The following is a 25,176-nucleotide window of genomic DNA, read 5'->3' as shown; positions in this document are numbered from 1 at the left end:
TAGACCACAGAATGGACATACGACGATTGGCTGAGCACAGAATGGAGATACGATGATTGGCAGACCACAGAATGGAGATATGATGATTGGCGGACCACAGACTGGACATACGACAATTGGCGGACCACAGACTGGACATACGACGATTGGCGGACCACAGACTGGACATACGACGATTGGCGGACCACAGAATGGAGATACGATGATTGGTGGTGGCAAGTGTAACAATCTGGCCAAAGACTTTGGTTTCCCGGTTGGCTGCCCGGCAGGTCATGGGAATAACGCCACCGGATCGCCAGTTGGCATTGTTTATGGTCGGAACTACGACGGTATCTGATCGTCTTTGAACCTCTGACTTTCGTTCTTGATTAATGAAAACTTTCTTGGCAAATGCTTTCGCTCTCGCTCGTCTTGCGCCGGTCCAAGAATTTCACCTCTAGCGGCGCAATACGAATGCCCCCAGCAGTCCTCCTTAATTATGGCCCCGGTTCAGAAAACCCACAAAATAGAACCGGAGTCTTATTCCATTATTCCTAGCTGCAGTATTCGGCGGTGGGGGGGGGGGCCTGCTTGGAACACACTAATTTTTTCAAAGTAAACGCTTCGGACCCTGCGGGACACTCAGACAACAGCATCGAGGGGGTGCCAAGAGGCAGAGGCTGGGACAGGCCTCCGTTGGGCCCTTAACCTAAAAATTGATCCAGGGGTGCTGTTTAATGGATGACCCTGCACTCTGACCCCCAAAGGTCATATGAAAAGACAACTTCCCCTTAGAGTTTAATAAAGTACATCATTTTCATTTCATTTTCTAACTTGCTTAATACAGACCAGGGTTGTGGGGGTGCTAGAACTTGTCTTAGCTGACCTTGGACAGGGTGCCAGTCGCTTATAAGAGGGGCACACACACCCACACATGGGCAAATTTAGCATCACCAGTTCACCTAACCTGCAGGTCTTTGGACAGTGGGAGGAAAAATATGTAGACACGGGGAGGGCATGCAAACTCCATATAGTGGACTTGCCCGGGATACGAACCCTGGTCTCCTTACTGCATGGCAGCAGTGCCTACTACTGTGCCACCATGCCACCCTATAAATGTAAATGTAAATGTGAAAGTAAATTTCAGCACCTGGAGAAACTAAAGGGAGAACATGAAGGTTTTGCCAATGCGCCCTGCACTTCCCAGTCTTGATTCCAACACTGAGATCCAAGAAGTGCGGTGACTCAGTTAATTATTGCATCAGTATGCCACTCCGAATTTCAAAGAATCAGATGAAAGCAGTATAAGGAAGGAATATTTTTTTTTTGTTCACTGAGCAAAAATAAAAGAGGCCTACACATATTTATATTGGACGCAGTCCATAAAGCGGCTCTTATTCATTTTGGGCTGACTGAGCTCTTTCATTCTTTCACTTATGACTGGGATTTTGCATTCCAGACAAACCGCATTCTCTTGAATGGATGAAGCGTACGTACCTTAAAACACAAACTCACTAAAAGTACTGCATTCGTTATTTATTTTAATCGGCTAAATAAGACATCTCCCATATACTGTATTTTTCAAATCAAATATTTATATAAAAAGGAGAATCTTTCCATGTTTTACCTTGTGCTTGAAAGGCCATGAAATTAAAGCGTCGTAATCGCCCCGCATGATTACGAAGAAGAGGGACATGAATTTTCCTTTGCCTGCACCGTCTCCATTTAGGTAAAGCCTCATACACACTTTGTATCCATATTTTCCAGTGTAGAAAGCTAAAAAAAAAAGGAAAACAAAACAAAAAAAATCAGAAACACATGAAAAGACCAAGATTATTATAATTAATGAAAACGAAAATCAAAACTGAAACTATTATTAAAAAAACTGAAAAGAAAAAACTAAAAATAAACGAAACTATAAATGTAGCTGGAAAGACTAACTGAAATTATCTTATACTGTATAATATGCTACTGTGGCTGTTCATTTGTCTGTCCAGGATTTTAAATCATCTGTCGCTCGCAAACCGTTTGACCGACTGACCTGAAATTTGGTACACATACAGTGCATCCGGAAAGTATTCACAGCGCATCACTTTCTCCACATTTTGTTATGTTACAGCCTTATTCCATAATGGATTAAAGTCATTTTTTTCCTCAGAATTCTACACACAACACCCCATAATGACAACGTGAAAAAGTTTACTTGAGGTTTTTGCAAATTTATTAAAAATAAAAAAACTGAGAAAGCACATGTACATAAGTATTCACAGCCTTTGCCATGAAGCTCCAAATTGAGCTCAGGTCCATCCTGTTTCCCCCTGATCATCCTTGAGATGTTTCTGCAGCTTCATTGGAGTCCACCTGTGGTAAATTCAGTTGACTGGACATGATTTGGAAAGGCACACACCTGTCTATAGAAGGTCCCACAGTTGACACTTCATGTCAGAGCACAAAACCAAGCATGAAGTCAAAGGAATTGTCTGTAGACCTCCGAGACAGGATTGTCTCGAGTTGCAAATCTGGGGAAGGTTACAGAAAAATTTCTGCTGCTTGAAGGTCCCAATGAGCACAGTGGCCTCCATCATCCGTAAGTGGAAGAAGTTCGAAACCACCAGGACTCTTTCTAGAGCTGGCCGGCCATCTAAACTGAGCAATTGGGGGAGAAGAGCCTTAGTCAGGGAGGTGGACCAAGAACCCGATGGTCACTCTCTGTCAGAGCTCCAGAGGTCCTCTGTGGAGAGAGGAGAACCTTCCAGAAGAACAACCATCTCTGCAGCAATCCACCAATCAGGCCTGTATGGTAGAGTGGCCAGACGGAAGCCACTCCTTAGTAAAAGGCACATGGCAGCCTGCCTGGAGTTTGACAAAAGGCACCTGAAGGACTCTCAGACCATGAGAAAGAAAATTCTTTGGTCTGATGAGACAAAGATTGAACTCTTTGGTGTGAATGCCAGGCATCACGTTTGGAGGAAACCAGGCACCCCTCATCACCAGGCCAATACCATCCCTACAGTGAAGCATGGTGGTGGCAGCATCATGCTGTGGAGATGGGAGACTAGTCAGGATAAAGGGAAAGATGACTGCAGCAATGTACAGAGACATCCTGGATGAAAACCTGCTCCAGAGCGCTCTTGACCTCAGACCGGGGTGACGGTTCATCATTCAGCAGGACAACGACCCTAAGCACACAGCCAAGATATCAAAGGAGTGGCTTCAGGACAACTCTGTGAATGTCCTTGAGTGGCTCAGCCAGAGCCCAGACTTGAATCCGATTGAACATCTCTGGAGAGATCTTAAAATGGCTGTGCACCAACGCTTCCCATTCAACCTGATGGAGCTTGAGAGGTGCTGCAAAGAGGAATGGGCGACACTGGCCAAGGATAGGTGTGCCAAGCTTGTGGCATCATATTCAAAAAGACTTGAGGCTGTAATTGCTGCCAAAGGGGCATCGACAAAGTATTGAGCAAAGGCTGTGAATACTTATGGACATGGGATTTCTCCGTTTGTTTATTTTTAATAAATTTGCAAAAACCTCAAGTAAACTTTTTTCACGTTGTCATTATGGGGTGTTGTGTGTAGAATTCTGAGGAAAAAAATGAATTTAATCCAGTACAAGTGAAAGAATCCCAGTAGCAAAATGCTTGTTGACCAGTGTAATGCAGGTGTGAAAAAGTGGAGGTACAAAAATGTCCCAAAAACAACAATAAATAATTTGTTAAAACGAGGTTAACTCTTTGAAGGCTGAATATTTTGTCCAAAAAAACTCACATTTTGTCTGGAAAGCACAAAAAGCAAACGCTTCACACAGAAATCAACATTGCTGTGGCTGCTGTCTGTGCTTATTCGGCGTCTCGGGGCTGGCTCGATGGCCAGCAGGAAATACGTGGCATGCCGGCCACATGGCTCTCTTCACATAGTGGGTGGGCAGCGTTGACAGTGCAATGGAATCTGGTTTGTGCCTCTTGTCATCGTAAGTAGCAGCCATCACAGGCGAACGTTGCCAGGGGGTACATCAGCGACACGAACATGTTGAGCACCCACGGTCAGCTGGGGACCGATCAGATGATGCTGGTACCTCACTTAACGTTGCATGAAAATGGAGTCTGAAAAGTCTGATTCCGATTCACTGATAATACACAAAATGTTATCCACAAAGTACACAAAGTATTTTGCTTTGTGCATTCTTGTTGGTCTCTCACCAGATCTCGATGCCATTTTAGAGGTTGTTTGCTCTCTACTACTTCTGCACACACAGAGAGTTGAGATCAAATCAACAAAGCTAACTTTCCTTCCAGCACAGAGAGTCAAATGAAAATGTAACGGTGAGTTTTGTCACAGCTTACAACGGATTACCGTCCTCTACCCCTGAATCTCGACAAAAGCCGACGTCCGTCCTGAAAGCGTTAAAATCCCATGCAGAATCTGACCTCTAAAAACAAGAGATCCAAGTAGTGTGGTGGGACCTAAAGTAGTTTGGCCATATTTGAATTTCACATATGCTGGTGGTTTAAGACTCTTCTTTAGTTAGCATTTTCTGAAACAGAATTATAAACATCTTAACCTTCCATTAGTGTGCCGGTTCCTAGGTAAGCCTTTTCTAATTCCCTCTTCAGGTCTGCATTCCCACGTTTCTAGGGGCGTGGCCTCTGAGGTCATGACCTGTACTTAAGAGACACGTCAGGATGAAAGGACGGCTGGGAAATCAGTTCCTTATCAGATCCGCGAATACCAAAGCTCTCCAGAAAGCCGTGTGCACAACGTCACATGTGTGACTTTCGGTTTGGACCTCTTGACCCGGAAACGTGTCTCCGGTTTTAGTTTCGTTCTTTCCTTTTGTTCTCTAATTCCCTTTGTTTTTCTGTGTGCCTCCTGTGCTCGTGCTGAAAAAGCTTATTTGTCAAAGCGCTGACAGAACAACCCGTAAAAGCGTTTTCAACGTGTCCCGCTCCAGTCCTTAATCACCCATTTGCTGCCAGTGTAGGAGCTGCCGACAATTACTGCTTCTCTTCAGTGGAACTCCATAATTGCACGGCTTTAGCGTCTTACCTTTGAGTGAGCACAATATCCTGAAGTATTTTTAGCCCAAGGTGATTTAAAACACTACTAAGGAATGTTTTTGTAATCTTAGTGTTAATTTTTTTTTCCCGAAAAGCTCAAAATAATGAGCCAACTGGTAAAAAATATTGTGACAAAGTGGCACAGAAATTACAGAGGTGCCTGCTTGTTAAAATATAAATGACAGCACAAACGACCCAAGTGACTGCAGTTGCATAAACCAGAATCACGCCAACCTCTCAAGTAGCGAATCCCCCTTTTTATCTTGAACAGCAAACACCAAGTGTACAAGCTGAATGGCACACAATTGAAAACGAGGACCACTAAGAGAAAAAGCTACAAGAAAACATGCAGTGGTATACTACAGGTGACAAACACTCAGCGGCCACATTATTAGGTACACCTTGCTAATACCGGGTTGGACTCCCCGCTGCCTTCAGAACCGCCTGGCGTAGATTCAACAAGGGGCTGGAAACATTCCTCAGGGATTTCGGTCCATACTGACATGACAGCATCGCACAACTGCTGCAGAATTGTCGGCTGCACATCCATAATGCAAATCTCCTGTTCCACCACATCCCAAAGCTGCTCTTTTGGTTTGAGATCTGGTGACTGTGGAAGCCATTTCAGTCCAGTGAACTCATTGTCACGTTCAAGAAAACAGTTAGAGATGATCTGAGCTTTGTGACATGGCGCACTATCCTGCTGGAAGGAGCCATCAGAAGATGGGGGACAATGTGGTCATAAAGGGCTGGACATGGGCAGCAACAATACAATTTAAACGATGCTCAGTTGGGTCTAATGGGACCAAAAAGTGTCAAGAAAACATCCCCCACACCATTACACCCCCAGCAGCCTGAACCGCTGATACAAGGCAGGCAGGATGGATCCCGGCTTTCATGTTGTTGTTAATGCCAAATTCTGACCCTACTATCCAAATGTCGCAGCAGAAATCGAGGCTCATCAGACCAAGCATCGTTTTTCCAATCTTCAGTTGTCCAATTTTGCTGAGCCCGTGTGAATTGTGGCCTCAGTTGCCTGTTCTTGGCTCACAGGAGTGGCACCCACTGTGGTCTCCTGCTGCTGTAGCCCACCCCCCCCCCCAATCTGCTTCAACATTCGACATGTTGTGTTTTTTAGAGATGCTCTTCTGCACACCTCGGTTGTAACGAGTGCTTATTTGAGTTACTGCTGCCTTACTATCAGCTCGAACCAGTTTGGCCATTCTCCTCTGACCTCTGGTATCAACAAGGCATTTTTGCCCAGAGAACTGCTGCTCACCAGATATTTTCCCTTTTTCGGACAATTCTCTGTAAACCCTCGAGATGGCTGTGTGTGAAAATCCCAGCAGATCAGCAGTTTCAGAAATATTCTGATCAGCCCCATGCCACGTTCAAAGTCATTTAAATCACCTTTCTTCCTCCTTCTGATGCTCGGTGTGAACTTCAGCAGGTGGTCTTGACAGGGACTACATGCCGAAATGCACTGAGTTGCTGCCTTGTGATTGGCTGATTAGATATTTGCTTTAACAAGCAGTTGTGCAGGTGTACCTAATATAGTGGCCAGTGAGTGTATACTAAAAGTTAATGTATTACAGTATTAGAACAATGTAGACAAGAGCAGGCCATTCAGCCAAACAAACCTCACCAACCCTTTCCACTAAATTTTTCTAAAATAACATCAAGTTGTGTGTTGAAGGTCCCTAAAGTCCTACTGTATCCCGCATTCGCTCCTTCCCCTCCTTTTCTAATGCTGAGACACTTGTCCATGCTTTTATCTTAACCCACATCGATTATTGTAACTCCCTACTGGCAGGCATCTCTTCTAATCTTATATCACATGTCCAGTTGATTCAAAACGCTGCTGCCAGAGTCCTTACATGAACCAGCAACAGCGAGAACATTACAGCCATCCTGCTTCGCCTTCACTGGCTTCCTGTGTCTTACAGGACTGAATGTATTCTATTAATAACATTCTATTCTATTCTTATCTATTCAATTTAAATATATATCTTTCTATTATATAAAACGAGACAAGACTTTTTATAAGAGATTTTTTCAAGTCCCGCGAGATGAGACTTTGGCCATGAGACTTTTTTCAAGTCCCGCCCTCCTCTCAACCATAGAAAACCACGCCCACGGTCCTCTCACCTCTCATTCGATGAATGCTTTTGGCAGACACAGTTCCTGCTCTCTCAGCTCTTATAAATTTTTAAGTTTTCCTCACTTTAAGTTCCCAATAAAACACGACGATTATGTCGAAATCTTATTGAAGAGTTTCATCCCAAAGGGTTATCAACAGAAGAAATGAGCACACGGGCAATCCTAGCACCGAGAAATGATGAAGTCAAATGAATTATCGTGAAAATTGTCAATCGGTTACACAGCAAATTGATCAAATGTGTATCAATAAACTCTACTGAAACTGTTGGTGGTGATGGTGCCGAAGATGAAAACATCAACTTACAATATCACAAAGAATATCTACAACTGTTAACACCGTACGATCTTCCACCAGCCAAATTACTGTAGAAAGAAGGACGTATCCAAGAAAAGTAATGTAGTACATCTTCTGGAGATAACAATAGACAACAAAGGAGATCTTGATATGCCATTCGTATAAAACGTTTATACAGTTTCCCGTTAGAACAGCTTTTGCAAAGACAATTAACAAATCACAGAGACAAACATTTGAAAAAGTCGGTTTATTTATTAGAGAGAAAGAAACGAAATTCACTCACGGGCAGTTATACGTTGCATTGTCACGATGAGAGTCCAAACACAGAATCAAAATTCTATACGATTTTGATGAAAATTTACTTCAAAAAATTGTTTTTACTAAAGTTTTAAAGTAAAGTGAAAATAATCCATATGTAACAATATTCCCATGAAAATAACAATTTCTAAAATTGTATATTCCGGTTAACCAAACCCGGAGGTGGCAAGTGAAGCGAGCAGGGGGCGAAGCCCCCTAGTCAGATTAAAAAATAAAATAAATAAATAAAACCCACTTCAGCTACAACTCCCAAAGAGATCGATGGCACTTTGCAATGTTGTTCTCCAATTTCTTATTATTACGTTTTACAGTACAAGTGTAAGTTTAAAAAATGTTTGCATGTTAATTTCAAAGCCAAACAGAACCAAAACAAAACCCGTGTAACACAACATGAAACACAATTTACTTTCAAATTATTACTTTTTTCTGTTTTTTACTATGGTTAATTACTCGCTGTAATGTAAAACAGTTAGTTCTATTATGCATATGTAACAATTCCCATGAAAATAACAATCTGTTTAAATTGTGCATCCGCATCCTCCTACGCGAGCGGCAGAACCACAAAGTGGCTAGCATGTATTGCCCGCCCAGGGGTTGGCGAGCAAAGCCCCCTAGTTCTTGTGAAGGACAGCCGGGTCCCATGCCCGGCAGGGACGCCCCTGCTGTACCTGTTCCGGGGGAGCAGCCATGGACACTTCAATACCTCCCCCGGGATGCTTGGTGGCAGCCTCCCTGGCAGATGATGATTCCCCAACCTGGCGCATGGCTCCATTGGAGATGGAGTCCTCCACAGCCTGGTTGGGGGCTTGGATGGCCGCTAGGGGGAGCTGCATGGAGTCTGCAGCCCGGCTGGTCGAATCTTCAGCCCCACCCGGAAATGCAATTAGGACCAGGTGATCAAGCACCTGGAACGCTTCCAGGTGGGATATAAAAAGGGCCAGCCACCACCACTCAGACAGCCAGGGTCGGGAGGAGGAGGACTACGCTTGCGGAGGAGTAGTGGGAGAGGAGAAAGAATTGTTGGTGTGTGGAAAAGAGTGCTTATGGGACTGTGTATTGTGCGCCCACAGGTGAAGAAGAAAATAAAAGTCCTTGGTTTATTACGTGCCTCTGTGTCCTTCTGTGCCAGGTTGGGCGCCTGTATAGCGCCTTTTCTACATTCTATTCTATTAACAACATACACTTCAAATAGCCTTGCACCGGACTACATCCTGTACTGGGCTCCTGTTCACCCATTAAGGTCCTCTGATTCTGGCAATCTTGTTGTGCCCCACACTCACCTGAATCTATGGGTGACAGCAGGGACTTCAGCTGTATGTAGCGCCCCGACCTCCCGAAATTAATGAGATCAACTGACTCCATTGATCCTTTAAAAAACAACTTCAAACTCAACTGTACCAGTTTAGCTCCCTGTGCAGATGCTCAGCATCCTTTATGTGTGTGTGTTACATCACAAACGTGAATTTTTCAGGAATTTCTTTGACTATTGAACTTAGTATTTTAATCTGGTTCACTTTTTTCCTTTATTCTATTTAATGTATTGTATTCCTGTATTTAGAGTATCTGTTTAATGTTCTATGCAGAAAATATTTGTACCCAATGTTACATACAGTATACTTTGCTGTTTAAATAAGCGCCTTGAGAATGGGAAAGGTGCTATATAAATAAAAACATATTATCATTATGACTCTCTACTTCCTTACTTGGTCGCTTATTCCAAGTGTCTATCGTTCTTTGTGTGAAGAAAAACTTCCTAATGTTTGTGTGAAATTTCCCCTTAACAAGTTTCCAATTCTGTCCCCATGTTCTTGATGAACTCTTTTTAAAGCTCCACTGGACTAATTCCCTTCATTATTCTAAACACTTAAGTCTGGTCTCCTCTTCATCTCCTTTAACTCTTTGAGGGCTGAATATTTTTCCAAAAAACATAGTTTCTGGGCGGCACGGTGGCAAGTGGGTAGTGCTGCTGCCTCACAGTTAGGAGACCCGGGTTCGCTTCCTGGGTCCTACCTGCGTGGAGTTTGCATGTTCTCTCCGTGTCTGCGTGGGTTTCCTCCAGGTACTCCGGTTTCCTCCCACAGTCCAAAGACATGCAGGTTAGGTGGATTGGCGATTCTAAATTGGCCCTAGTGTGTGCTTGGTGTGTGGGTGTGTTTGTTTGTGTCCTGCGGTGGGTTGGTTCCTGCCTTGTGCCCTGTGTTGGCTGGGATTGGCTCCAGCAGACCCCCGTGACCCTGTTTTCGGATTCAGCGGGTTGGATAATGGATGAATGGATGGATGGAAAACATAGTTTCTGAAAAACAATAGGTTCACACAGAAATCAACATAAAACGTCTGTTGCTGCATGCTGTAACTGCCAGTTTACCAAGAATATGCGTCAGGCTTGATGCCAGGCTGTCTTTGCGTGGCTGGGACAAAGTCGCAGTGCATTGCAATGTGGTTTCTAGCTCTTATCATTGTTAAGTGGCAGTCCTCCCTGGCAAACATTCTCAGTACAACGATTATCTGGGGACCAATCAGCTGAAGCTGGAACCTCACATTTGATTTCAATCAAAATCTGAGTCTGACAAGTCATAGTCCAGTTCAGAGATAATATCCAAAACGTCGTCCACAAAGTATTTTGCTTTACACATTCACTTTGATCTCTCGCCAGATGTCAGTGCCATTTTTGCTGTTGCTTGCACCTTGCAACTCACATGAGTGCAGGAAATCTCGGTCAAACCAATGAGTCTAACTTTCCTTCTAGCAACGAGAGTCCAACTAAAACATAACAGTTGGTTTTGTCATAGTTTACAGTCGATTACCATCATCAACCTCCTTTTGACAAAAGTCGACATCAGCCCTGAAAGAGTAGTACATAATAATTGTATGCAAAATTTGGTTGACCTAAGTGAACGTGTACTCAAGTTATTGAACATTAGAGCACTCTAGACGAGAACAGGCCATTCAGCCCAACAAAGCTCGCCAGTCCTCTCCACTTATTTCTTCCTTAAAAAACATCAAGTCGAGTTTTGAAAGTCCCTAACGTCCTACTGCTCACCACACTACTTGGTCACTTATTCCAAGTGTCTATCGTTCTTTGTGTAAAGAAAAACTTTCTAATGTTTGTGCGAAATTTCCCCTTCACAAGTTTCCAACTGTGTCCCCGTGTTCTTGATGAACTCATTTTAAAATAACAGTTTCGATCCACTGGACTAATTCCCTTCATAATTTTAAACACTTCACTCATGTCACTTCTTGATCTTCTTTTGTTTAAACTGTAAAGGCTCAGCTCTTGACATCTTCCCTCATAACTCATCCTAGTTGCTCTTCTCTGGACCTTCTCTTGTGCTGCTATGTCCTTTTTGTAGCCTGGAGACCAAAACTGCACCCAGTACTCCAGATGAGGCCTCACCAGTGTGTTATAAAGCCTGAGCAGAACCTCATGTGACTTGTACTCTACACATCTTATAATTATCACTGTTTATATTGTATGTTTCTTTTGCCATTTTTATTTATCAGTAACTCCTTTTCATTTTTGGGATACTAACAATTTAATTGTACATGTTGTATAAAGCAATTTATACCAGAAACTTCAAAATAGATTTCAGAAAATTAGCTAAACAAAATGGAGGAGAACCTGCTCCTGCAATGCAAAGTTTTTTACATGGCAAATAATCAACTGCTTACCTGGAGAATACTGATTACTGACCCTCCCAGACGCAGCCTCCTGCATCTTCCGATTCAGCTCTGAGATCTTCCAAATGAATGTTCCATCATAGGAGATCTCTTCTAGTGCTGCAGTCCGCACGTGTAGAGCATTGATGAGCAGATCTTTCATGGGGAGCAAACTCTGCAGCTCTGAAACCTGCAGAAAGACGTTTAGGAGATCAATGGGGAGGCTGTATGTGGGAAATAACATTTATGAAAGGCAGGGATCTGACCACACTTTGAGACCATTACATTGTACTCGTTCCTCACTTTCTGTTTTCAAATCAAAACTTAAAATGTGTCTTTTGCTTTTTCGTATACGAAGTACATGGAATGTATTGTAATTGTCCAAAAATATGACCTCAAGATTTTGATGAATCTCGATGTTTTAGACTTCCCAGAGTCCGATTTACTTTCTCATCGGGAAAGTACTGTAATCGTTCAAAAATTGGATTTCAAGATTTTGATGAATCTCAATGTTTTAGACCTCCCTGAGTTTGAAAATACAATTTTTGGAATTATGTCTGTGTGTCTGTCTGTGTGTGTGTGTTTATGTAAACCCTTGACACATATTTTTAGGAAGTCAATGCGCACTGGAGAGATTCTGAAGGACTGGAAAAAGGCAAATATCATCCTGTTATATAAAAAGGGTGACAGGGCAGAACCAAGCAACTATAGGCCAGTAAGCTTAATGTGCATCACATGAAAATTAATGGAAGGAATTATTAAGGATAAGATTGAGCAACACCTGGCAAGGACAGGACAGTCAGAGTGGGGTCAGAAGAGGGAGGTCGTGTTTTACTAACATGCTGGAATGCTAATGAGGAGGCAACAAAAGGATACGACCAAAGTGGAGCAGATGAGATTATTGATCTTGACTTTCAGAAAGCATTTGATAAGGTGCCACATGAGAGGTTGGGCATCAAACTAAAAGAAGTGGCAGTTCAGGGTGATGTTTTTAGATGGGTGCAGAATTGGCTCAGACACAGGAAGCAGAGGGTGATGGTGCGAGGAACCTCATCAGAACTGGGTGACGTTAAGAGTGGTGACCAGTAGGGGGCAATGTGGGGACCGCTGCTATTTTTTAATAAATATACTGTAAATGATTTAGAGAGGGATATAAGTAATAAGCTGGTTAAGTTTGCAGATGATACCAAGATAGGTGGATTAGCAGATAATTTGGAATCTGTTATATAATTACAGAAGGACTTGGACAGCAGATAGGCTTAGGCAGATTTGTAGACGATGAAATGTAATGTCAGTAAATGCAAAGAATTACAAATAGGAAGTAAAAATGTTAGATTTGAATACACAATGGGCAGTCAGAAAATCGAGAATATACCTTATGAGAAGGATATAGGAGTCGTAATGGACACTAAGCTAACAACTTTTAAACAACTTTTTTTAACAATTAAAGTAGTAAATGACTTGCGGGTAAATGCAGACAGAGGCCATTTATCTGTTCTCATCCTCTTAGATCTGAGTGCCGCATTTGACACCATTGATCATAATATGCTTAGAAATCGCCTTAATCAATGGGTGGGCCTCTCTGGCAGTGTCTTAAATTGGTTTGAATCCTACCTGGCAGGGAGAAAATTCTTTGTTAGTTGTGGTAATTACAACTCAAGGACACCTGATATCCAATATGGTGTTCCACAAGGCTCTATCCTGGGTCCACTGCTCTTCTCAATCTACATGCTTCCGTTAGGTCAGATTATCTCAGGGCACAACGTGAGCTACCACAGCTATGCTGATGACACACAGCTGTATTTATCAATAGCACCTGATGACCCCGATTCTCTTGATTCACTAACACAATGTCTGACTTGTATTTCAGAATGGATGAATAGTAACTTTCTCAAATTAAATAAAGAGAAAACTGAAATCTTAGTGATTGGCAATAATGGATACAATGAGGCTATTAGAAATAAACTGGATATATTAGGATTAAAAATCAAGACGGAGGTAAAAAGCTTAGGGGTAACTGTTGACTGTAATCTGAATTTTAAATTGCATATTAATCAGATCACTAGGACAGCATTTTTTCACTTAAGAAATATAGCAAAAGTTAGACCTCTTATATCATTGAAAGATGCTGAGAAATTAGTTCACACGTTTGTTTTCAGTCGACTAGATTACTGTAACACACTCCTCTCAGGAATACCCAAAAAAGACAGAAATCGTTTGCAACTAGTGCAGAATGAGGCTGCTAGAATCCTAACAAGGAAAAGAAAATCCGAGCACATCTCTCCAGTTTTGATGTCACTACACTGGTTACCTGTGTCATTCAGGATTGACTTTAAAATTCTGCTTATGGTTTATAAAGCCTTAAATAATCTCGCCCCATCTTATATATTGAATGTCTGACATCTTATATTCCAAATCGTAATCTCAGATCCTCAAATGAGTGTCTCCTTAGAATTCCAAGAGCAAAACTTAAAAGAAGTGGTGAGGCGGCCTTCTGCTGTTATGCACCTAAAATCTGGAATAGCCTGCCAATAGGAATTCGCCAGGCTAATACAGTGGAGCTCTTCAAAAAACTGGTGAAACACATTATTTTAACATGGCCTTCTCATAATTTCACTGTAATTTAATCCTGATACTCTGTATATCCAATTCATTATTATAACTATCCATGGTAGCTCTAAAATCTGTACTAACCCCTATTCTCTCTTCTGTTTCACCATCTACTCAAAGCACCGTGATGTTCCAACAGTGAAGAATTAAAAGCCAGAAGTCTGCATGTCCATCATCATCAAGTCCTTCTGTTAGAACCCTAGACACAAGAGGACTATTTCATTTATGTTAGGTAGAATGCCCAGAGGGGACTGGACGGTCTCGTGGCCTGGAACCCCTACAGATTTTATTTTTTTCTCCAGCCATCTGGAGGTTTTTTTTGTTTTTTCTGTCCACCCTGGCCGTCAGACCTTACTCTCTTTTTTATGTTAACTAATATTGTCTTATTTTAATTTCTTATGTTGTTATATTTTTTTTATTTAGTGTTCTTCATTATGTAAAGCACTTTGAGCTACTTTTTTGTATGAAAATGTGCTATACAAATAAATATTATTATTATTAACTGTTAGACAGAAGCCATTAAGAAGGCTAACAGACTGTCAGGTTATATAGCGCCTTGATGTGTGGAGTACAAGTCACAGGAGGTTCTGCTCAAGCTTTATAACACACTGGTGAGGCCTCATCTGGAGTCCTGTGTGCAGTTTTGGCCTCCAGCCTACAGAAAGGACATAACAGCACAAGAGAAGGTCCAGAGAAGAGCAACTCGGCTGATTCAGGGCTACAAGGGATGAGTTATGAAGAAAGATTAAAAGCGCTGAGCCTTTACAGTTTAAACAAAAGAAGATCAAGAGGTGACATGAGTGAAGTGTTTAAAATGATGAAGGGAATTAGTCCAGTGGAGCGAGACGGTGACTTTAAAATGAGTTCATCAAGAACACAGGGACACAGTTGGAAACTTGTTAAGGGGAAATTTCGCACAAACATTAGGAAGTTTTTCTTCACACAAAGAACGATAGACACTTGGAATAAGCGACCAAGTAGTGTGGTAGACAGTAAGACTTTAGGGACTTTCAAAACTCGACTTGATGTTTTTTTTGGAAGAAATAAGAGGATAGGACTGGCGAGCTTTTTTGGGGTGAATGGCCTGTTCTCGTCTAGAGTGTTCTAATGTTTGATAACCTGAGTGTGCTTTCACTTAGGTCAACCAAATCTTGCATATAAATATTAGGTACAAAATGTAGATTTCTATCAACTTTTGGGCGATTTCTGCTAACCAGATGTGGTACTTTTTTATTCATGCGGCTACAGAGACTGATTTATTCCACTTTACTTTTATAATAATTGTCTAATATATTATTAATTTTATTTGATTTGTTGTTGATGGTTCTTTAATGTACATAATATAAAAATATAATCATTATCTTGTGGTTTACTCCTCAAGTATCCATCCCCATATCGGAGTATACGAGAAAGTCTAAGGGCCATGGACCCAAAATTTCGATGTTCACGACTCAGGATTGGGGCACCACCAGTACAGAGCTTCCTCTGGATTGTTAGCAGGCAGGTGTGAGTACATGAATAAAGAATGGGACCAAAACATCCTCGGAGTGCAACTTCTCCCAACCATGCAAGAACAGTTTGGTGACCAGCATGATGGAGTACCAGGCCATAAGGCGAAAGTGACAACTAAGTGGCTCGGGGAACAAAACATTGAAATTTGGGGTCCATGGCCAGGAAACTCCCCATTGAGAACTTGTGGTCAAGAGGCGGGTGGACAAACAAAAACCCACAAATTCTGACAAACTCCAAGCATTGATTCTGCATGAATGGGCGGCGGCCATCAGTCAGGATTGGGCCCAGCAGTTGTCTGACAGCCTGCCAGGGCGAATTGCAGAGGTCTTGAAAAAGAAAGAAGGGCCAACACTGCAAATAAACTTCATGTCATTGTCAATAAAAGCCTGTGAAACTTCTGAACTGCTTGTAATTCTACTTCAGTCTACCATAGAAACATCTGACAAAAAGATCTGAAAACACTGAAGCAGAAGACTTTGTGAAAACCAACACTTGGGTCATTCTCAGAACTTTTGGCCACGGCTATATCCATTAAAATTTCCCCATAGAATTATAAATGTAATTTAATGTAATCACTGTTATATGTAGTTAGATAGCCAAACAGCATATTATTTTTTTATAATAAGTTCAGAGCTCCTTCTGAAAGCTAAAATGACATTTAAATGTCTCATGGTGCCGGTGTTGACTTTCTTTAATTTGCAGCACACGCTTTCTCTTGAACTCAACAGCCATTTGCCGCTTCTTTAAAAATGTCCTATTAAGATGGCAGGTTCTACTTTCAAATCAAAAGCAAGATACATGTCTATTTATTATTCTGTGACTTTTTAAAACTTCAGTGTATACCTTTGACTCTATCCGAGTTGCCACATACAGTCATATGAAAAAGTTTGGGTACCCCTCGTAATTCTTTGCATTTTTGTTTCTCATTGACTGAGCTTTCAAAGTAGCAACTTCCTTTTAATATCTGACATGCCTTATGGACACAGTAGGATTTCAGCAGTGACATTAAGTTTATTGAATCAGCCCGCAATCTAGGAGTTATCTTTGACTCTAGCATGTCATTTAAAGCGCATATTACAAAGTTGTCCAAAACATGTTTCTTCCATCTTAAAAATGTTAGGAAATTAAGGCGCTTTTTAAATAAACAGGATTCTGAGAAACTAATTCATGCATTTATCTCTAGTAGGATTGACTACTGCAATGCGGTGTTCACTGGATGTTCAAACTGTTCTTTATACAGCCTCCAGTTAATCCAAAATGCAGCTGCAAGAATTATTACAAGAACAAGAAAATACGAACACATAACTCCAGTTCTTAAATCCTTATACTGGCTCCCGGTTAAGTTCAGGGCATTTTTCAAAATCCTTCTTTTAACATATAAAGCATTAAATGGTCGAGGTCCGGCTTACTTGTCTGAACTTATCATGACTTACAAACCAGAGCGCACATTAAGATCTCAAGATGCCGGTCTGCTTATGATTCCAAGGATTAATAAAATAACAGTGGGGGGTCGAGCTTTTAGTTACAGGGCCCCTAAATTGTGGAATGGTCTGCCTGCTACTATAAGAGATGCCCCTTCGGTCTCAGCTTTTAAATCCCGGCTGAAGACTCACTACTTCAGTTTAGCACACCCTGACTAGAGCTGCTGATTAACTGTACAGACTGCATCTCTGTTGTTAGCCATTAGCACTAAAACATAAGTAACATGACAGTTAGAATTGGTTACTAACCCTCACTTATTCTGTTTTTCTTCTCAGTACTCAAATGTGGCACTTGGTGCCATGGCCCACCTGCCAAGTTGTTTTGCCTGACTAAGGTAAAGTCATCCCAGATGGAGGATCGCAGGAATCGTGGGAGAGAGGGGTCCTTTCATCGGATTGGCTGGCCCAGTGCGGTCTCAGCTGTGGAATGGCCAAATGGGGGAGGCAGCTTGAAGGATGAGGTCTCCAGGACTCTATACAAATACAAATCTTATTATGGGATATATCATCTACTGTTAAATTCTGCTCTGTACTTCTAAAATTTATATTTTTTATTTCTTACTATATTGAGAAATTGTTCTGTGTACTGTACTGTATTGTATTGTATTGACCCCCTTCTTTTGACACCCACTGCACGCCCAATCTACCTGGAAAGGGGTCTCTCTTTGAACTGCCTTTCCCAAGGTTTCTTCCATGTTTCCCTACTAGGTTTTTTTGGGAGTTTTTCCTTGTCTTCTTAGAGAGTCAAGGCTGGGGGGCTGTCAAGAGGCAGGGCCTGTTAAAGCCCATTGCGGCACTTCCTGTGTGATTTTGGGCTACACAAAAATAAACTGTATTGTATTGTATTGGATTGGATTAACAGAAAATATGCAATATGCATCATAACAAAATTAGACAGGTGCATAAATGTGGGCACCCCAACAGAGATATGACATCAATACTTAGTTGAGCCTCCTTTTGCCTCTCAACGCTGTCCTCCTATAGCCTCTGATGAGTGTCTGATTCTGGATGGAGGTCTTGTTGACCATTCTTCATACCAAATCTCTCCAGTTCAGTTCCATTTGATGGACAGCCTGCTTCAAATCATCCCATAGATTGTCGATGATATTCAAGTCAGGGGACTGTGACGGCCATTCCAGAACATTGTACTTCTCCCTCTGCATGAATGCCTTTGTAGATTTTGAACTGTGTTTTGGCTCATTGTCTTGTTGGAATATCCAACCCCTGCGTAACTTCAACTTTGTGACTGATGCTTGAACATTACCCTGAAGAATTTGTTGATGTTGGGTTGAATTCATGCGACCCTCGACTTTAACAAGGGCCCCAGTCCCTGAACTAGCCACACAGCCCCACGGCATGATGGAACCTCCACCAAATTTGACAGTAGGTAGCAGGTGTTTTTCTTGGAATGCGGTGTTCTTCTTCCGCCATGCAAAGTGCTTTTTGTTTTGACCAAATAACTCAATTTGTGTCTCATCAGTCCAAAGCACTTTGTTTCAAAATGAATCTGGCTTGTCTAAATGAGCATTGGCATACAACAAGCGACTCTGTTTGTGGTGTGAGTGCAGAAAGGGCTTCTTTCTCATCACCCTGCCATACAGATGTTCTTTGTGCAAATTGTGCTGAATTGCAGAACGATGTACAGATACACCATCTGCAGCGAGATGTTCTTGCAGGTCTTTGGAGGTGATCTGTGGGTTGTCTGTCACCATTCTCACAATCCTGCTCATATGCCGCTCCTGGATTTTTCTTGGCCTGCCAGACCTGCTGGGTTTAACAGTAACTGTGCCTGTGGCCTTCCATTTCCTGATTCCATTCCTTACAGTTGAAACTGACAGTTTAAACCTCTGAGATGACTTTTTGTAGCCTTCTCCTAAACCAGGAGACTCAACAATCTTAGTTTTCAGATCTTTGGAGAGTTGCTTTGAGGATCCCATGCTGTCACTCTTCAGAGGAGAGTCAAAGGGAAGGAAGCACAACTTGTAATTGACCACCTTAAATACCTTTATATCTCATGATGGGACACTCTGGTCTATGAAGTTCAAGGCTTAACGAGGTAATCCAACCAATTTGGCGTTGTAAGTAATCAGCATTGAGCAGTGACAGGCATTCAAATCAGCACAATGACAAGGGGACCCACATTTGTGCACAGCCAGCTTTTCAAATTTGATTTAATTTCATACAACTGAATTCTGCGTCACTAAAAATCTTTGTTCGGAAAACACCGCAGTACTCCTAGGAAATGAAAGACAGACCACTGTTATCTTTGTTGTTGAAAGGAGAGTCAATTATTATGCAGGCTGAGAGGGGGTCACAAACTTTTTTCATAGGACTGTATATCATTCAAGCTGGAGGGGTTTGTGAGTTACTCAATCTAGTTTTAGATATTTACTCCCAATATCTCTACATATAAAAGGTAAAGCCCTCACTGACTCCTCACTAATTCTCCCACTTTCCATACAGGTGGGAAGCTGAAATTTCGCCTGCTCATTCCTTGCAGTGTACTTACAAAAGTTAGGTATGTTTCATGTCCTATTGCAACACTCAAGGGGGGGGTAAACGGGTGTACCCCCTAAAGTGTATATATAGATACGGGAAACTCCTCCGCACTATTTCTGCGACTTCCAAATTTCCCATGCTCATCCTTTACACTGTACTTACAAACGTTAAGTATGTTTCATTTCACACCGTGCCCCGTAATGAACTTTAGAATATAACGTCTTCTTTTTGGTGGTTCTCACCGTTATGCCGTAAGGAACTTTCGGAACTGACCTCTCCTTTTGGCGGTTTCATTCCTTATTTCCATTAACAGAGGATTTATTTCATGGCAGAGCCGTTCCCGGTCCCCCTTCCTTTTTCCGCGCACCTACCACGTGGTTGGCTCCCTGCCTGTATAAATTAACGACATCCCGTGCTCATGTGCCTCCTCACTCGCTTCCTTACTTTCCTCAGTTGTCCGTCGTGCTCACTGCTCCCTTCTTCTTTACTCCACCGCTTCAAGCCTGTTATTGTTGGCCTTGCTTCACATCTTCCACAAAGGAACATTGCTATAGGTGCCGCTTCTTCTGGCATTGCTGCGACTCTTCTTCAGGGTGTAAGGACTGCTCATTCTTCTTTCAGGCTGCCGCTAAACCTCACCCATACTGATTCCCCCATGTGTAACATATCCAAGCAGAGCACCATGGTACAAGCGCTGCGAGATTGTAAGCTCATTGTATGGGATGACTGCACTATGGCACACAGTGCAGGCGCTGAGGGTTTAGACAGGACCCTACAAGACATCAGACACATGACAAAAATGATGGGAGGCTTGACAGTCTTGCTGGCTGGAGACTTCCAGAAGACCTTACCAGTTGTCCCAAGAGGAACACGTGCCGCATGTCTGAAGTCTTCATACCTTATAATAATAATAATAATAATAATAATCCATTACATTTATATAGCGCTTTTCTCAGTACTCAAAGCGCTATCCACACAGGGAGGAACCGGGAAGCGAACCCACAATCTTCCACAGTCTCCTTACTACAAAGCAGCAGCACAACCACTGTGCCACCTTTGAGGACATGGCCTAATGGCCTAAGACCAACGTTCTTACCTTAAGAATAAACATGAGGGTTTACTCGAACTGTGACAAAAAAGTAGAGAGTTCAATGCTCTCCTCGTCAAAATAGGTGCTGGCAATTTAACTGAACAGAACTGTAAAAATCAATGTTCCTAACAATCTCTGTGTCCTGGTGAATACCTGACAAACACTTATTGAAAATGTTTACCCCAACCTATGAAATCTGCATGAAAAGGGCGTCTCATGGTTGAGGGAGAGAGCTATTCTAACACCAAAAAATGACTTGACTTCACATATAAACACCATTTTACTTCAACAACTAACTTCCGGAACAAAAACATATAAGTCTGTCGACTCTGTTGTAGAACTAGAGGATGCGGTGCACTATCCGGTAGAGTTTCTTCACACTCTTAATCCTCCGGGCAGGCCTCCGCATACTCCACTTTTGAAGGTCAGCGCACCACGAAACTTACAACCACCAAAACTCTGTAACGGCACCAGGCTTCTGATCAAATCCTCATTGAAGGTTAGCAACGGTCTTCACTGGCACTGGCTCAGGGGAGACTGGATTTATTCCTCACATCCACTCTCATACCATCTCTCTGACCTCCCATTCCAATTCAAACGCCTCCAATTTCCAGTAAGGGTCTCTGCTTTGCTATGACAATACAAAAGTCACAGGGCCAGACTCTAAAAATAGCTCGCCATTGACTTGACACAAGATGGCTTCTCACATGGCTCAAGAGTAAGCTCAGCAGACAAGCTTGGTCATTTTACAGCCCGAGGGCAGAACTAAAGACGTCGTTTACAAAGAGATCCCGACATCCTAAAAACGAGCATTTCTCATACACGACATTTTCAATCCTAAATTAAATAAGCCTACGACAATTACAGTGACAGTCATGTTACGTTATTTTTAAAATGTTTCCTTTTCTTTTTCATAACTTCTTTAACACACTACTTCTCCGTTGCGAAGTGCGGGTATTTTGCTAGTTGTTTTATACGCCTGAACGAGATTCAGTTGAAGTTACTGAATTGCGTCACGCATGCGCGTCACTCTCTGGGTTCCCCCCAGGTATGTAGTTACCAACCCAGATCAAGAGAGGGCGCTGCCGCTAACTGTGTTGTCTTCCTTTGCCCTCGCATTACCGAGAAACCACCCAGTGAGGACGACTGACTCCGCCCCTTGAGCCATAAAAGGACGACCGCCTGGAAGGAAGCGTCACTTCACGACCGAGCGAACCAGAGAGACGTCGCTCCTCTGTGACCTGAAGAAACCTACAGAACCAGTCGGGGCCCCACATTAACTGGAGGCTGCTGTGGTGCTCCGTTTTAATGCCATCGAACATAAATGGGGGGCGGCACCGGTGGCGCAGTGGGTAGCGCTGCTGCCTCGCAGTTAGGAGACCCGGGTTCGCTTCCCTGTATGGAGTTTGCATGTTCTCCCCGTGTCTGCGTGGGTTTCCTCTGGGTACTCTGGTGTTCTCCCACAGTCCAAAGACATGTAGGTTAGGTGCATTGGAGATTCTAAATTGTCCCTAGTGTGTGTGCTTGGTGTGTGTGTGTGTGTGTGTGTGAGCGCGCCATGCGGTGGGCTGGCGCCCTGCCCGGGGTTTGTTTCCTGCCTTGTGCCTTGTGTTGGCTGGGATTGGCTCCAGCAGAGCCTGTAGTTAGGATATAGCGGGTTGGATAATGGATGGATGGATAGTCGCAATACACCAGTCACTAATTAAGAAAATGGTTAGAATGAAAACCTGCGGCCACTGCGGCTCTCCAGGATCTGAGTTGGCCACCCCTGGTCTACATCTGGAGACAGCTGTGAATGAATTGTGTCTAAAAGTGGGTGGGGACAACGGGGGGTTTCATCTTGGGGAAACGAGTGCAGTTAGAGACGGGAAAAAATATCGTGCAGCTCCGTCAATCACTCCGGTGGACTTTTGTGGTTTTAAGTAACTAGTCTCGCTGAGTCAGACGTACGAAGGGGAGTCAAGCTAAAGTTAGAAAATGGGACTTATTAGAATATTAGATTGGCTCCAGCAGACCCCCCCGTGACCCTGTAGTTAGGATATAGTGGGTTGAATAATGGATGGATGAATATAAATGGGGATGGCCGGGTTGGCTCCCCAACATTTACTTTTGCCCTCGGCCGACCACAAATGTCATCTCTCTGAAACGTTGCAGGCTCTGTCTGGCAGAATACCAGGCAGAAACGCCATCTTCAGACGTGCATTTATCGCATAAACCCTCTTAAGCTGCCTTTGATGTGGTAAAGATGTGATAAAACCCCCATAAAAGGGGGGCAACATCAAGCGACTCAATAGTAAAGCACGTCATTGCCCTTTTCACTTTATAAAACCCGTCTCATGTCTTCAGAATTTGTTAAGAGACTGACCTGAAAACAAGAAAAAGAGCAGGAGCATCAGAGTCCAACATTCTTTAAACACAATATAATATCTGACAAAAATATTTTGCCAAGTGGCCTCTTTTTCTTAATCATGGTTGGCTGCTGGCAAGAGGCACACGAGATACTGCCAACTCCATTCTAAACTATACACTAATTTTCCATTATCCTGTGGTTCCAATAATGTACTCTGCACAAAGACCATTTTACAAATCACTTGGACGACATCCACTGTCTCGGAAGAAGGGGCTCGGATGAAAGCAGCCCCATGTAAACTCTGCTCTGATCCCCTCTTCTTTTAAACTTTGCTTCTTCATTCCTTTTCTCAATTGTTAGGGCTTAACACTCACATTCCTCAGACAGCATAAGGCCCACTGAGATGCATCTCGCCCAACCTGCATCACTGAACAATATGAGATCACAAAAAAATAAAAACTATTTAGTAGGCAAAATAATCATAAAAGGGCAAAATAACAAATGTATATGATATGAGGTAGAGGATACCACTTTGCTTTTCGCCTGCTCAGGGTCGTGTTAAGACCATGAGAGGCGTCATATTAAAACAATCTGTCGAAATAAGTTATTCCAATAGCCCTGCAGCACTATTGAACATTTTTATTACCAAAGATTATGTAATATTTGTAAGTTGGCCTACAGAAAGTTTCAGAATGAGTAGTTTAAAGGTTAGCGCATATACACTACCGCCATAAAGGCAGAAGATTGTGTGAGATCAGGAATGAAAGAAAGAAGCAACTGGGGTCTCGGCATGGGGGTGGCACGGTGGAGCGGAATGTGAAATCATTTACAAACAAGAGTAAAGCCGGCTCAAAACGCAAACATTAAAAAACTGAACAGCAGCATAATTGCCGGCACGGCGGTTAATCAGATTCTGATCACGCAGCCGGGCGTTTGAATAGATGCGTTCTTAATTCCACACAAAGGGACGGCTCTTCCACCTGCACGCGGTTCCACTACTTAACGTCGCCTTCTGTTTGGACTCCACGTACCGTTCATTATCATGCAGACTTTAAATACAGTATCATCTTTCTCATCAGTCTCGCCGATGCTTTGGCTCTTTATGTTGTGACCCTCGCCATACTGTAGCTTTCAAAGAGCCGTAAAATTCCTTTTTTTGTTCCTGCCAAACCCACTTCTCCCGAAAAAAATCCATAGCATCACGGGAAAGATATTTAAAAAAAAAAAATACAAGTCAGCACTGCAAACTCGACCAGTTGTGCCCAAATCTAATTTCATTTAGTTATTCATTCGTTTCTGCTTTATGTAAAACAAGTTGTTCTGCTGGCCTCATATTTACTGTGTGTAACCTTTTTACTTAAAGACCTTCATTAATTCATCTTTCCTTTTCTCTGCCAGACATCTGCTTCTACTGCTAGCGAAAGCAATTAGAAGGAATTCCCTTCTATTACTACAATATTAATTATTAACTATTCTCTAATATCTTTGCTATGATTTATTAATCATTGTTACACAAATGTATTAATACCAACATATAAGAAGAATCAGATCCAACCCGTCTAATAAATTCAAACCCAGAATTAATGGCAGTATAAAAATAGTGCAAAATCACTGGGTTACTTTAACAAAGGGTCTCTGCTGTTCATAACTGAAATCACGTCACTTCTAGACAAACAAGCACTGCACTGTCACACCACAGCGGTGGAGTGTTAGAAATGGAGGGTCCCAGCTACCCAAAAACCAAAGGTTAAGCTTATAAGCAATGATGAATAATGATGTGGCTAAATTAATAGAAGGAGAAGTGTCGGTGTGTCTGTCCGGTTGCCATGTCTCCGTCATTCCAACAAATGATGCATCACAAACATCAACACTCCTTTAATGAATCCCATACTGAATGACACATAACAGACATATGCATTGCATTTGTCATTCCAACAGATAGCACATCACAAATATTAACACTGCTTTTACAGATCCTATACTGAATGGTATATAACAAAGATATCTGCATTGCATTTGTCATTCCAACAGATGGTGCATCACAAACATTAACACCGTTTTACAAATCCTATACTAAATGGTATATAACTGAGTATCAGCATTACATCTGTCATTCCAACAGATGGCGCATCACAGACATTAACACTGCTTTTACAGACCCTATACTG

General features: G+C 42.4%; 1 protein-coding gene across 1 annotated transcript in view; it reads right to left on the bottom strand.

The window, feature by feature from the left end:
- The window catches only part of LOC114657700 (TNF receptor-associated factor 1-like), a 130,524-nt gene that overhangs the window by 4,825 nt on the left and 100,523 nt on the right, over positions 1 to 25,176 (bottom strand). The window contains 2 exon segments of the mRNA XM_051932303.1: positions 1,607 to 1,755; positions 11,479 to 11,656. Coding sequence (XP_051788263.1) covers positions 1,607 to 1,755; positions 11,479 to 11,656 — 327 coding nt within the window.

Source organism: Erpetoichthys calabaricus, chromosome 9, assembly GCF_900747795.2.
Source record: "Erpetoichthys calabaricus chromosome 9, fErpCal1.3, whole genome shotgun sequence".
Classification (NCBI taxonomy): Eukaryota; Metazoa; Chordata; class Cladistia; order Polypteriformes; family Polypteridae; genus Erpetoichthys; species Erpetoichthys calabaricus.
The sequence above is the reverse complement of the archived record's forward strand: the minus strand, read 5'-3'. Positions and strand labels throughout refer to the sequence as shown.